The 16,080-nt window shown below is 40.0% G+C and overlaps 1 protein-coding gene across 1 annotated transcript in view; it reads left to right on the top strand.

The window, feature by feature from the left end:
* The window catches only part of olf186-M (Ki-ras-induced actin-interacting protein-IP3R-interacting domain olf186-M), a 234,393-nt gene that overhangs the window by 152,988 nt on the left and 65,325 nt on the right, over window positions 1–16,080 (top strand). The window contains exons 5-6 of the mRNA XM_083143998.1: window positions 9,145–9,187; window positions 10,926–11,196. Coding sequence (XP_083000124.1) covers window positions 9,145–9,187; window positions 10,926–11,196 — 314 coding nt within the window. The remainder of the gene's footprint in view (window positions 1–9,144; window positions 9,188–10,925; window positions 11,197–16,080) is intronic.

Genomic DNA, 16,080 nt, shown 5'->3' with positions numbered 1-16,080 from the left:
CTGAAATTAAACTTTGAGAGTTTTCCTTTCTATTTACGTACAGTACGTTTCTGCTTTGCATTACATTAAAGAAAACTGTGTCAATTTGAAAATTTAAAGATTCTTTTGAATCACCCTGTACCTGCCGCTATTGGAGTAAGTCATTAACGCCCATTTTCTAGATGGCAAATGCGGAGAAGACTTCATTAGTTGAATGCATTTGGAGTGATGTGCGCTGATGGAGGACCTTGTGCGTGCCTTCGTTTCAATGGATTCTCCCAATCAAGAGGAAGCAATCTGAGTGAATTTCAATAAGAATGCGCTCACGAATTTCATTTCGAACCCTTGCACCGTAACCTTAGGGGTAAAATTGGATTTTGCTGTTTCGCGACCTACATTGCAGGAAAAGTATTGATCCACGTGTTTCTGCGCCTACTGCTTGAATTAAAAAGGGTAAAAACGTGATCAGTTCTTTACAAGTTTAAGCAGACTTGCAGTTAGCTGTAAGACCGAAGTCATGGAGGAAGGGGTGCGATGTGAGGAGCAGTGAGAGCGCCCCTCGTAGATGTCTGACAAGGGTCACGGGCTGGGCATGGCTGTTCTTTGTCCCATCATTATTTTTTTCGTTTTCGCGATTAGCCAAAAGCAGCAGAAAAGCGTAGTAAGATAGACCAAATCAATCAGTATCGTAGACTTCAGTTGAATTGTTTCTTCTTTTGTTTGTTGTGTTGCATGTTGCTCATAGAGAGCCGACCTCCGTGGCGTAGTGGTTAGCACATCGCGCTACGAGGTCAGGTGTCCTGGGTTCGAATTCCGCCCTGTTTACGGGTGTTCTAAGTGAGTGCCTCTTAATCAAATTAAGCACATCATCGTTGATTCTCGCGTTTAGCCAAAATAAACCAAACTCTTCATCATCGTCGCGATTATTCAAAAGTGGAAGAAAAGCGACACTAAATATTCAAAATAAAATTTAAAAAAACCTTATGACCCCATTGATTGTTAGGACAATTTGGTATATTTTCATATTTGTCGTCTCGGTACCATACGGCGTATACTACTACTGTGCCCACAATACATAATTTTTCACTTATATATAGCGAAAACTATAAAATTTGAATATGTTCTATGTATTCGCCTGACTATTGAGTTTATTCAAGTACTATATTTTATCATGTAATCGAAAAATTAGATCTAAAGGTCACGAGTAACATGAACATGCATACATACATTTAGGAAAACAATATATTTTTCGTTCGCTGGACGTTCAGATGGTGTGTAAAGATTCCATTGCAAATCTTCAGCTCCATTAAACCCATCTTGAACGAATTACGTCAGTTTGCAGTTGACAGGCAAGAGGCTCAACGAAATTAGTTTTTCCCATCATGAGCCTTAAGCTGACCCCCCTCCCCCCTTTCAGTTTATTTTAATAATAACGAAGTTTCGAAAACCTGTGCGTGCTTTCGGATGGATCAATCTATCGATTTGCCGTGTCTCCTTATCGCACACCGTATTGAGCTCCTTCGTCTACTGACGTCATTATAAATGTTCTCGTTCTTAAGTAAGGCGTGTAGGTTTAGGTCTCTTAGCTTAACACCTTTTTGGTGAAGCCCCGAAAAATTGCAGTGTATTTATCGTATAGTTATGGTAAGAGTCCCAAACCTAACGTGCCTAACCTAGCAACGAAAGCAATCCTTGTTGACGTCAGTAGACGGTGCTCAATATGATGTGTGATAATTCACTCTCTCTTGAAACCCCTTCTTGACTACATAAAAGAGCTACTTGTGCATTTTATAGTGCTACTTTCAAACGTACTATTGATCGATTCAAAATTGACCTCGATAGATTCGTGCAAATATTGGTGCTCAATTACTAGGGACATTGAATTTTCGCGATGCGCGAAATCGCGAAATGTGAAAAAAAGATGCAATTTTGAACATTCTGGACGTAATTACACCCCCAATGATGAAATATGCATGACTTTTATTCGCGAAGTAATGTGTGCTTTTCCACTAAATGAACGCTTTTTCGCGAAATAACCGTGAAATAACATCAAATTAAGTAGAAAACACGCAAAAACCGGCAATCGAGGTTGTGCGCGCAAACTGTCGATTTGTAACGAAACGTTTGCCTAAAGTTTCCTACCACTTGCAGCTGAAGAACGTTTTATCTTCGATCACAACAGGAAGACTCCGCAAATTGGGATTTCCCATGCACATAATCTCAGTTCGAAAACTTCGCTCTCTGTCAAGCTGCATTCCTTTCTTCCCCCGAATGTCTACTGAACTTCCAGTTTCATTGAACTTGCTAGCTGTAGCAGCGATAAGATTAGTCTGTTTTCTTTTTTTTTTCCACCGCTGGTATATACCGCTGATCTAACATTTTATTTACCGCTCTCCTCAGTTTTTATTTACCATAAATTTGTCTCCCTATCAATTACCAATGTACGGTCACGAGCAGAATTGACTTGATGTTAAGGTCGCCAACCCCTTGCAGTCAAGCGACCCGCATCACACAGCTCACCGGCGCGTGGCATAACGTTCGAGGATGATCTCAAAGGACCTTCGAATATTTCAACATGGATGGGATATTGTGTTCCTCGCGTTGTCCTGATATGAATGAATGAATGGATTTATTTCATTTAGCGTTTCTGCCACTTTTGGCTAATTGCGAAGATGAGGATGAATGGCGATATGATGAAATGGTTGAAGGGACAGTCAAAAACACAGACGGACAAGATCCATAGAGGATTATACTGGCCATAAGACCAGACGCCAGAGCCTCGCTAGTCTGCAAAATGCGGTGCAAGGTGTACTTACCACGTGAAAGTGATATTGACATTTGGGTGTCTTCTTAAGGAGCCACCACCCCTTACACCCCGTGTCCTGTTACAATCCACCGCCTTCATGCACGTTAAGTACCATCTGCCTACATTAAGCTGTATGTGCTGACCCTTCCCTATAGTCCCCATTTGAAGATGTACAGTCACGGACGCTACAGGGTTTAAGGGCTAATTATGCATAAAAACTCGAAAATGACGTATAAATTTAAATTGGTTACAAAACTAGGGAAAATGCGAAATTTTGTCAAGAAAAGTTGAAAATGTTAAGTTTTCCATAAAAACCAAAGTTGAGATCAAAATGTTGAAATATGAGAATATGTAAGCTTTTTTGCCTCAGAACTGTGTAATAATCCAATATTTTTCTGTAAATTGTCTCTGGTTTGGGATGTGTAGAAAACGAGTTTCAAAGCTACGCCGTGGGTGACGCAAGAGAGAGCAGGGGGTTTCTCCAAACCATTATCGCATCGCCTCGCTTCCCTCCGCCCGCTGACAGGAACGCGCTACAAGCGAATTATTACACAGTTCTGAGCCAATAAAGCTTATATATTCTCGCATTTCAACACTTTGATCCCAACTTTGGGTTTTATGGAAAACTTAACATTTTCAACTTTTTTTGACAAAATTTCGCATTTTCCCTAGTTTTGTAACCAATTTAAATTTATAAGTCATTTTCCAGTTTTATGCTTAATTAGCCTCTGAAAAGGCACTTAAGCTGTTATTTCGACACTAGGGTCAAAACTCGATTTTTCGTGTCAAATATCTTCGTGGAAATTCAGTGTCCGTGACTGTACATAGGATATCTAATATTTTTTCCTGTTCGGTTATCGAACGCGTTACGTGCTGTGTTTTTTTTAACTCGCCACCAAAGTTCCTGGCTTCGAGTCCCAGCCTGGGCCTGGAATGTTCTTTCCGAGTGTCCCTTCATCAATTTAATCACTCATCCCCATCTTCAAAAGTGTCAGAAAAGCGAAGTAAGATAAACCAAACCGATCAATCCATCATCTCTCATCACACTCGCGATTAAACAAAAGTGGCTGTAATGCGACGCTAAATAACAAAAATGTAAATACAAGCACATCACATTTTCCATAATCTATCTTATTCTTTCTATCTATTCTATATATATATATATATATATATATATATATATATATATATATATATATATATATATATATATATATATATATAATGTATGTATGTATGTGTGTTTGTTCAGCAATAACTCTCGAACGCCTGGAGCGATTTCATCCAAACTTTGTACATGTATCACTTGCAACCTGGAAATAAATACTGTGGGGGTAAGACACTCCTGGCACCCCTAGGGGTGGGGGCGGAAGGGGTGACATGTAAAAATAATCGAGAACACCGATATTAAATTCCGAAGAAACAGACATCCGTGACTCTATGCAATCCGCACAACGATAGTGTTTCTCGGGTTGTCTAACATTCAGGCTGTTTTGCGAATGTAATCCATAGTTTTCGTGACACTCCCAATGCGGTTCAACTCCAAGTTCATCACCTATCGGCATGGGGGATGAGAGGGGATGAAAAATAAAATGTCAAAAATGACCTAGATTAGTGTCGAATCCATAGTTTTCGGAGTCGCTAAGCTAATTGGTGACATTCACGATCACATTTAAAATTTGTTACATTTTACACTATAGTTAGAATTCATTATTTTCCTGTCTTAATACAAGATAAATAAATACCCGGCAACGCCGGGGTATCAGCTAGTAGACAATAAAATGGAATATTTAAAAGTAAAAACGTCCTCTTTTACCATAGCCATTATATCCTTGAATCGTGTCAACTCGTGTGTTCTGGGTTGCCTCACTTACAGGGCTCGCCAACTTTTGTCTGTGACTGTATTATATATTTACACATCATTGCAGATTTTGAATTGGTACCCACAGAGCGTGCATATCACTGTTACACAGTGAACTGCCTTCCCACGATAAAAACCCTGTGAATTTATTGTCCGTTGAAATTGACTTCCTAACTTCAGGGTTGAATAGTCGATGTGTGTTTTACAGTGGTCGTGAATTGTCAGCCGCCCGAACAGTGTACGTGTTTGATGGCCCGAAACTTGTATTCGGATGCGAGAAACTCCGCTGCAACGGAAATCGATAAATAAAATTAGCACCAAAGTGTTTTCAAACGAGAGCTCTACCATTCTGCAGCGGTGCGTACCGCCCCGACGATCTGAATAAAATTCGATTTATGAGTTTCAGGAACTCACTCTCCGGACTATCTTACTTTGTACAGTGCGATCCATGAGTATTGCCATACAAATTGTCCATCACCATGTTCGTGCACTTTATTTGACCCAATAAGAGCTTCAAGAGTTAAAATAAAACTCAAAACAAGCTGTTGACAACTTCTGCACCAGCATACTTAAAAATCCATCGCTTAAAAACACATAGGATGTAAGAGAAAAATTAATGAAAATAGTCATGGACAATTTGCCGAGCAATACTAGTGGATCCCACTGTACAGGACGACAGGTAGTGGAGATGAGATGGTGTTGGGTTGAATTGAAAGAGGACATGGACGGATGTGACGTCCATTAAAGGTACCACCCAAGCATTCTTCGGATTGGTTCGGGAAAACTCCTTCAGGTTTGTCAGTTGCGTGGCTTATATCTCAGTTTATGCTCAAACGGGAGTGGACCTACAGTTTAAAGTGTAGTCCGATCCGCTACACGAAAGACTCTGAAGTGGTTTCAAGGTTTAATCATTTCAATGTATGAATTGACAGTTAAACGTGAAATTTTGGCTGATTTGTTCAGTTGATGCATTTCTTATGGACCAAAATGCATCATTAGGATTTATGCATTTTAATTTGTTAATGGAGTCAAAAAGATTAAGCATATTCGTGTCTATTTTATGATTTGATTTAGTTGCTTTAATTTGCTTCTCTTTTCTGTGACCTTTGGCTAATCTTGATGAGGATGAATGATGATAATGAAGGGACAATCACAAACATACATGAACGACACTACAAGAGCCACACAGAGGATTCTACTGGCTGTGAATCCAGACGCTAGAGCCTCGGTAGTGTGCAAAATGCAGTCCAGGGTGTACTAGGTGAAAGGTAGATTGATATTTTTGTGTGTTTTGAGAAAGGATCACTCCGGATATTTGCGTCAATTGACAAGTTATAAGTTCCTGCCAGCCCCCGTGGCGAAGTGGTTAGCACAGGGGACTACGACGCCAGGGGTCACTATTCTTTGTGAGTCCTTTCATCAATTTCATCATTCCGTCACTCATCCTCATCTTCGCGATTAGTCAAAAGTGGCAGAAAAGCGAAGTAAAATACTCTCTCCCTACTTTCTTTCTTTCTTTCTCTCTCTCTCTCTCTCTCTCTCTATATATATATATATATAAATACAGTAGAGCGTCGATTATCCGAAGTAATTGGGGGACATGGGTGTTCGGAAAACTGGTTTGTTCGGATAATCGAACTGTACATGTTTATTTGCCAAAAAGAAGTACTGTACAGTAAATTTATTCATAAAAACAGGCATCTCTTTAAGTATGTATTACAAAGTAACGTACAAAGGCAACTTTAGTAGGAATATATAGTATGTGGTACAGTTTATTAAACAAAAATATGTACATATTACATACGCATTTTGCATGAACAATACATACACCGACAGAAGTGTGCTGATTGTTGAAACACAGCGACTGGCGGCTTGGCCGGTCAGCAGCGCCTTATGAAGGCCCCATTAGAAGCAATGATCCGCCAGCGGTGGCTCAGTGCGGCGACTACTGTGGGAAACTTGGTTTGGGAGTGAGGGGGATGATGGACGGTAGGGTGGGAGAGTAACAGGTGCGAGCGAGTACACAGTTCGGTTAAGCGGTCGTTCGGTTGACCGACGTTCGGATGATCGACGCTCTACTGTATGTGTCTTTGTGTGTGTAATATGTGCCTCCGCCTGAGATCGAAGCCAGGACTTCTGGAATAGAATATATTTCCACCTGTAGTTTGAGATTATTACTGTTATTATAGACTCCTATAAACAGAGTATTAGAGAATGGTGTACATTTTTCGTTCCCACTTATGTACAATATTTCACCCTGTTTAATCTGTAAAATTGCATCTCCTCCCCTTCATACGAGGGTAAGCCATTGAATAACAGGAATTTTATTCTAAACTTCATGGAGATTTGTGCACAACGAAAATGTGTATTTCGGGGACTCAGAATGGTTCCTTAGCAACGCACCATAAAGGTGTAGTGACGATCGATCAGCATGCGCCTGCGCAGTACCTCGTACAACATGGCCGCTCCACTGTTGACTTGCGCCGTAGAAGAGCAACGAAGTGTTATTTGTTTTTTTGTGGTCAGAGGGAGTGAAATCTTCTGAAATCTACAGCAGAATGAAGGTTCAGTACGGAGACAATTGTTTACGTCAGGGGGGGTTTGTGAATGGGTGGAAAGATCCATTTTTAAAAACGGAAGACGAAATGTCAGTGACGAACACCGGAGTGGAAGGTCAGTTTGCATGGCAACTGAGGCAGTGAATCCGTTAATTTAGTACACTATTCCCTGACTTAAACAATTGTCTCCGTACTGAACCTTCCATCTGCTGTAGATTTCAGATGGTTTCACTCCTTTTGACCACAAAAAACTAATGACACTTCTACGGTGCAAGTCAACAGTGAGTGGCCATGTTGTACGAGCTACTGTGCAGGTGCATACTGCTCGAGCGTCACGACCAGAGGCGCAACCACGAATTTTTGTCTTGGGGGAGGCAAGTACCAAAATAAACGTACCAATAATAATAATAATGTTAATGAAAATAATGTTACTAATAATGTTGTTATATTATTATTATTATTATTATTATTGATTTGCTTTATTTTACTTCGCCTCTTGTGCCACTTTTGGCTAATTTTCGGAGATAAGGATGAGTGATGGCATAATGAAAATCATGAATGGATACTCGCAAACATCCATGCCCAAGCCGTGTACACTAAATTGTGTATGTAGTCAAAGTTTCTTTAATAAATATTATATACAGCATATATTATTTAAATACATTACACAACCAATTCATCCATCTCACAATAAACCAACAGCAAAAATGACATAAATTGTCTCTCAAATGTGCACGCTCTCTTTCCCCCAAACAATTGTTCATGCATTTAAAAGAAAATCAATTAAGACAAGTGTTATTTCTCTTTCTGGTGATTTACAATGCATTACAGCGAACAAACATAAATTGCGAGCGAAGCGAGGAAGAATTTTTTTGTATCCAATTACGTATTTTGCAGGCTGAAATCAATATTAATTTAATAGGGCACAAATAATTTCACGGAACTCCATGGCATTATATCATTTACAACTTTTGTGTCTCCCCGATGGTGCAGTGGTAACATCGTCGCCTTGTGATCAAGGGGTCCCGGATTCGATACCCGGTGGAGGCACATAGTGGTTCGGAACCCACTTTAAGCTCAATTAGCCTTTCTGTGCATAAAGTAGACTTAAAAAACACAAATCAATCATTCGATTTTACAACCTTTTTTTCATTTAGATCGGCACTCAGGGCCGTCTCCCGCCGTTCCCTAGCTACGGTTCTGAACTTGATAAGACTAATAAAAGCAGCTATTGCAAGCGAAGCGGCAAGAAAATTTTACGAAAAGTATTTTTATTTGCATAAAATTTGAAGTTCTGGGCGGTAATTTCCCCCTGCAGGTACACTTGGCCGTCAATGTTTGCCCCCCTATATTCCTTTTCCGGAATGTCTGGAGTAGCTACGCGCAGAGGCGAAAGCTTGTGGGCGGGGCCAGACTAGGTGGGGAAGGGTGCTACAGAACTACTGGACCAGTCGAGTCGCCCCCTCCCGCGCGGTCCCCTCCCCTCAGCGCGTTCATTGGACGAGGCGCACAGCCGCAACGTACGCTAAGGACGCGTTCGCGTTCTCTTACTCCAGACATTCCGGAAAAGGAATATAGAACTCATTTCCGACCAAGGTTGGGGGCAATGCCCCCCTGTTGTTCCGCCACTGGTCACAAAACCTTTATGGCGTGTTGCTAAGGAACCATTTTGAGTCCCCGAAATACACATTTTCGTTGTGCATAAATCTCCATGAAATTAGAGTAATACTCCTGTTTTTTAATGACGTACCCTAGTACTTTTTTACATCAAGGCCCAGATCAAATCAACATAATGCTACAAAAAATTAACAGTTAAGAGAGATGGTGTATTGAGTTGTAATATGTATGACTACTTGTTAACATTATGAAGTAGAATTAAGCATGCAATTGATGTAATTTATTTCATGTTTATATTTATTCAGTCTTCTTTTTCTTTGCAGCCGGTCATCTGTATGATGGATTGGGCGGAGTCTCCGGTGGCAGGTGAGTGTTCAGTTAAGCAAATATATTATACAGGGTGTTTCAGAAATATGTGTAGTTTTTGCAATTAAAATGTACAGGACATTCATCAAAAGTAGTCATGATCTTTTCAGATTTGTTTCGGGGCACCTTTTTGGTTTTTTGCACATGGGACTACCCCTTTTTGTATTTTAGCGCAGTCTTTTTTTTTATGTTTCGTGAACTTTATTGCATTTTTTATATCGTTTCCAAGCTTGTCTCCAGTGCTGATGCTCTACCTGTTGTGATCATAATATTTCTGTATTTCCGTTGTATTTTAAATGTATTGTTCAAATGTATGGAATTTGTGGAAATTAAGATAGTCTCTCTTTCCTTTTCTTCCTTCTTCTCACCGATAATCTTTACATTTCTATTTACCCTTGTCTGTCCTTTCCGGTAATCGTGACGATGAAAAATTAAGATCATATCTATTTGACAAAGGACACTCGCAAAGAGCATTTGTGCCCAGGACAAAACTCCAACATGGAACTTTCCGTGGAGTCTTTACATTGCTTCAGCTTTTCAACTATTTTTTTTTTATTTAAGCATTGTCCAAAATTATAAATCTTGCTTCGCACGTAAAAATCCTAGCTCCAATAGTCACTTTCCACCTTTGACTGTGGTTTGGTAATACAGGGTGTCCAAAAAGTCGTGCACTATGAGAGAAAGGTACGTTCCCCGTCGAGGTCTAAACAGGGACGCGTCAAGTATCTGAGCGCTCAGCGAGCAACGTGATCGCTCGGCTACTTGACGGCCAAATAGGCGTTGCACCGCGAGCGCTGATTACTTGATCGCTGAGCGAACTTGAACCTTGCTCGCCACAGGTTTGAGCCACAGAATATAGCGTTTCTGTGTTTCCATCTCGTGAGGCAAAGGGAAGAAGAGGAAAACTGTATGAGGATGTCGGGGTGGCGATCAATGAGGAAATATTTATGATGAACGGCTTGCGATATAACGTAATTAGGGAGGAAGTTCAAGTAACAGAAGGTGATGTAATATTCCAGTTTTTGTAAATGAATTAAAATAATAGTGTTGTTTATTCCAAATAATAAATATTAAATGTAAATATACACTGTAGTTTTGGAAAGTTGTGCAAGTGTGTGAAAATGAAAATTTCGACAGTTTTGTTCACATCAACTATTCTATTTCCATTCCATAATTAAGAGCATTTCAAACACCGAAATCTTGTCTACTCGACGCAGCCACATTGATCACAGATTATTTAAAGGCAAGGCACTGATATTTTGATCAATGAGCAAACTGCGTCAAGTAAAGTCTGCTCAACGATCGAAAATCTTGCTTGGCGAACGTCGCTCAGATACTTGACGGGCCCCAGGGCAATCGCAGTACACAAGGAACTTAATGTGGAGCTATGGCATGCCGTTGTGCACCCGGCCTTAGTTACAGATTGTGTTCTCGTGTGATCAACAACTTGCGATTCCGCTTGCGGGCCAACACTCGTTCGGGAATCTGTGGAGGAACGGCAGAGAAGGGGACTGAACTCGCTTCCCCTCTCACGTGTTCATTGGTCGAGCCCTTCTTGTGCAGATGACTTGTTTTCGTTGGCTTGCTCCACATATTCCCGGGACAGAGTATGTGTTTTTGTGTGATTTGGCCTGCGGCGCGTGACTTTTCGCACACCCTGTAGGTTCTCCGATCGCACCGGTAGCTGAACGTGGAGGATAAAATGTTCACCGAGTTTTTTTATTTCCTTTTCCCCCAGCCCACAGTTCCTGTCAACCCCCCTGCAGACGGAGGGGCGAGCGGATAACCGACGGGAAGTGTTCGCCCAAGCGAAGTCCCGCGAGCAGTTGGCCTCCTTCCAGTCCGACTCCGCTCATTCGGTAGCGTCCCACACCAGCAGATCCAGCGTCGAATCTCTGCTCGAGTCTCGGAAGGCAAACCCCGAGGAAGTGCTGTTCAGCCTTGGATTCGGCGGTCCCATGGACGAGGAGGTCACCCGCATCCCCAGGCGGTTTCTCCAACCCTCTAAGGTAAGGGGCGTTAAATTATTTCCTTTTCCTTCAGTTTGGGGTTGTTACAGAGCTCAACGTATAAAGCTGTTTGTAAAGTGTAGGGGTGTGTGGGACAGAATTTTTTGGGTCGGGACGGGAATTTTTTTTTAAATCCCGACATTCGGGACGGAAAAATGTTCGAAATTTTCCGAAGCTCTGGAAATCTCGAATTCTGCACGCCATTTTCACTTTAAGTGATTGTTTTTGCATTTCTCGAATAAAAACTAACAATTTCCATTTTTGGAATAAAAACTAACAATTTTCGATAAGTTCCAGAAACTTACAGTGCAGAAAACGTCGAGAATCAACGACTTTTTAAAATGACCATTCGGTATTTCCCGACTGCTCGGGATCGGGACGGGAAAATTTTTTCCCGATCCCAGTACCGACTTTTCGAGATCCCGCACACCCCTAGTACAGTGGGATCCATGAGTATGTCCGTGCAAATTGTCCATCAACATGTTCGTGCACTTTATTTGACCCAATAAGAGCTTCTCAAAACAAGCTGTTGACAACTTCTGCACCAGCATACATAAAATCCATCGCTTAAAAACACATAGGATGTGTTAATGAAAATGACCATGGGCAATTTGCCGAGCAATTCTAGTGGATCCCACTGTACACTATCACATTTTTTGATTGATTTGTTGTTTTAAGGCGACTTTATACACAGAAAGGCTAATCGGGACTGGTCCTACAGTTTAAAGTGGGATCCGAAACACTATGTGCCTCCACGGGTATCGAACCCGGGACCCCTTGATTACAAGGCGACGACGCTACCATTGCGCCATCGGGGAGACGTACACGATGAAATGAATCACGAATAAGTCGTTGAATTGAACGCAAAACTCGACAATTGAAAGTCGTTGAACAGCGTTGCTATTGGAAATCTAATTTTGAATGGTCTGAAATTGCTCATGTACATGATCAAAGAAAAATTAGAAAAGTTCACATTTGACCAAAACGTGGCAGTGTGTACGGCATGGAAATAAATAAATAGACTAGCCATTAGCCGTAACAAAGATAATAATTTTATTTTCAAACAAGATGTAGGACATATTAAAAACTTGAAAGAACTGTGATGTTTGCGTATTTTCTCGGTATTAATTAACCTAAATGTTATCCGAGACACCAAATATCTCATTTCCACAGATATACAGATAGTTGTTTTTCATTGTGTTTATCTAAGCTTCACTTTAAAATCAACACAAAATATTATGTTTTACGGTTGCTTGTCAAATATATTTTATTTTCACATTAGTCACTGCTGTCGAAATATTCATCATTCTTTTTTGTATAATTGCGATTAGATCAATACAGAATGGTTTACACTTCCCACTTTGCTTTGATGCTTTCTCTTCACCAAAGAATAGAAATAAATAGCATTCTGTATCTCTGTGCTTCTTTCCCAATCGATTTCAATAGCATGTACCCTGATTGGTTGACAGTCAGGCTTAGAGGGCGTTATTTAGAACCGTTCCCAAATAGAAATTCTTGGACCTAACCTTGCATCCAATGAGAAAAATGATGTGTTCTCTGACGTCATTTCCTTTTAAGCGTTCAATTCAACGACTTGTTCATGAGTCATTTGATCGTGTACAACCAGCTTGATATTGGACATTCCATCTTGCAACAGACCACAAAGACGTCTAGAAACGGCTCTGTGGCGTAGTGCAATGTGGTTGCCTTGTAATCAAAGGATCCCGGGTTTGATACCCAGTGGAGACACAGTGGCTCAAATCTCACGTCCCGATTAGCCTATCTGTGCATAAAGTGAACTCAAATTAAACTTCAATCAATCAATCAACGTACATCTTAACTATAATATTAGCTACAAAGTAGTAATGATGCTAAAATTAATTTCTAAATAATATACTTTTATTTTATTTATTTATTTATCACCTATAACAGAGCTCTGGCTCCAATTACAATAGTGGTACAGTGGGATCCATTAGTATTACCGTGCAAATTGTCCATCACCATGTTCATGAGCTTAATTTGATCCAATAAGAGCTTCAAGAATTAAAAGAAAACTCAAAACAAGCTCTTGACAACTTCTGCACTAGCATACATACAAATCAATCGCTTAAAAACACATAGGATGTAAAAAAAAAATTAATGAAAATGGACATTTCCACTCAATTTTTTTTACAACAATTTTAAAAACTACACCTTGGAAAATTGACCCCTGCAAGTTCTCGCGTTTCTCTGCGTCCAGTTTAAGGCAGAAACGAGTCTTCCAAAGTTGCGAGGCTAGCGTTGCGCTGAAAACACGCCGCTGCCATGTTACTACGTCACTCCTTAGGGAGAGCTCGTTTGTCGTCTGCTTCGAGCGTCCAGTTCCGGATGGGTAGCCCACGGTGAGCGAACACGTGCAGCAGTTTTACAAATTTGTACCGATTTAAATAATGGAAGAAGGAGCGATAGGAGAAAGGAAAGCTATGCTTTGTAATGATTATTCTTCTATGAAATATCCGTGCTGCTCACGTGCAAGATAAATGAAAGGGTTCAGCTGCGTGTGTGTTCTCAGGCCATGCGAAAAATATTGCTTATAAAATTGGTTGCTGACCAGACACTCAAAAATATTTTCTAAACTTATATTTATCGATATTTACCGTAACCTATGTAGTGCAAAATAGGAATTTTCACATTCTTCACTTTATTTATAAAGCCTATTTAACTTTCTTTTCCATAAAGCAATTTCAGTTTGTGTTCCATTTCTGTTGTGCAAATTATGATCAAATATTTTTGTGCAGATAAGAGAAAATACACTAGAAGATTACATTAGTTGCACATATCTATACTTAGTTTATGTATAATCATTACAAGGAAATAATGTGTATAACCATGGGCGTATTTAAGGGGGATTCAACGGGTCCAACCCCCCTCTTTTTTTGGTTCACTAAAATTACCAGTTTCCTTGTTCTATCCGCTTGTTCATAAAAAATTCCTTCGGACTTATTTCATTCTCTTAAATTAGAGACGTATAGGACGGGATACGGATGGGAAGGAAATTTCGTAATTCCACACACCAGATGGGACTGCAGACCAATATCTGCAATTTCCTGATAGTTTCGAAATTTCTGCGATATGAAACTGCATTGAGACTGTCAAATCAGTTATTTTTCCCCCTCGAATCATATTAAAGAAATTTGGTTCTTAAAAACGTAGTGACACAAGATGAACAGAAAAGTATCAATACTAAGTAGCGTGACTTCCTGACTACAAACACACAACTTTGTCGGGTCCAACATCCCCTCCCCCCATGCTGCCCAACAAGTTTCCGGCCAGCAGTGTCCTGGATTTTCACTTACGAAATAAAGCAACCCTAATCATACCAAATGTTGATCCATCCCCCCCCCCCCCCCGTGAACTATATATACGTCCATGTGCATAACAATATCCCATACCTTCATGTCCCATACTGAAATGGTACGATATAATTACTTTGAATTTTGTACTGCGAAAAAAGCCGCCTCATCTCGTTACCCCGAACTCATTAATTGGTTGGTTCACAACTTCACCACTAAGGATCTTATCGAGACGAGACATGGCAGCCTTGGTCTCGTTCTCGTTGAGAGTTGTAAATGTCTGTCTCGCGTTTATTTGTAAATGTCTCATTGACAGTCTCGTCTCAATTTATAAACATCCGTCTCGGTTTGGAAGAGCAATTCTCGTTCTCGTCTCAAGTCAAATATAGAATTAACACGTATGCAAAGGCTTATCATTATAAATACAAAAAAAACACTTTCTTTTTATTATTTTTATTTTGACTCCTCGTTTCAATGGTACAGCCCTCGAAAACTAAATATTATCCTACTTATATATGCAAACCAAACTGCAGATTCAGAATTACCAGGAATGAACTGGCGTTGTAATTATTATACACAAAATTCATGATTTATCTGAGGAAGTCGCATGTTCCAGGTTTGATTCTCGACCTGGGCATGACTGTTTCCTTGTGAGTGACATTTCATTGAACTGGAAATTGTTACATGGGGGGATGCTTCTATTGTTAATGTTAGTGTTGCTCACGAGACGAGGCATGTTCCGTCTCGTCTCATAAAAGGAGATGGGACAAGTAAATGTTTTCAAAATGAGATGGGACAGAACAAAAAGTTCGTCTCTTAGCATGGCAGCTTGGGTGATACTTAGATTGTGCAGTTGGTGGTAATGTGTGTGTGTGTGTGGGGGGGGGTGTACTCCTGCATCCCGACTTCGAATACTGCTTGTAGTTATTCATCTTCATTGTAGCGATTAGCCAAAAGTGGGAAGAAATGTGATGTTAGAGATGATACATAATAAATTAACCATCCGTTCTCATTGTTGCGGTTAAACAAAGTGAACGGAAAAGCGACGTAAAAGTAGGCTAAATACAAAAATTTGCAATACATATACATATATATATATATATATATATATATATATATATATATATATATATATATATATATATATATTAACTGAAGAAAACTGTCATTTACTGCAGGAAATTTAAAAACTCACCGTACCTTTTTATACCGTATCACCTTTTATATTGTAGAAATTGGCGTGTAAACCAGTGTGTTCTAAAAGCATTATCTTAAAATTTGTGAAGAAAATATTATGACGAAAATAATTGTAATTCCAGAAAAGGCATTCCTATAACATTAAGTTCTTGCCAGTCAGAACTAACCTACGTATTCGCAATGAACAAGGCTGTTCACGTGTTCAGCCATTGACTGTTACAAGGTTTGCTTTGTCACCCTAATGGGAAAACTCTCTACCGAGTGGCTGAATTATGGTAAATACTACTATACTGCTAGGGCATAATTCATCTCCAATAAATGGAGCACAGATTTTTGCACTGGAAGTTGTAAGATA

The sequence above is a fragment of the Lepisma saccharinum genome, chromosome 22 (genome assembly GCF_977018435.1).
Source record: "Lepisma saccharinum chromosome 22, izLepSacc3.1, whole genome shotgun sequence".
Classification (NCBI taxonomy): Eukaryota; Metazoa; Arthropoda; class Insecta; order Zygentoma; family Lepismatidae; genus Lepisma; species Lepisma saccharinum.
This window is presented reverse-complemented; position numbering and strand designations above follow the sequence as displayed.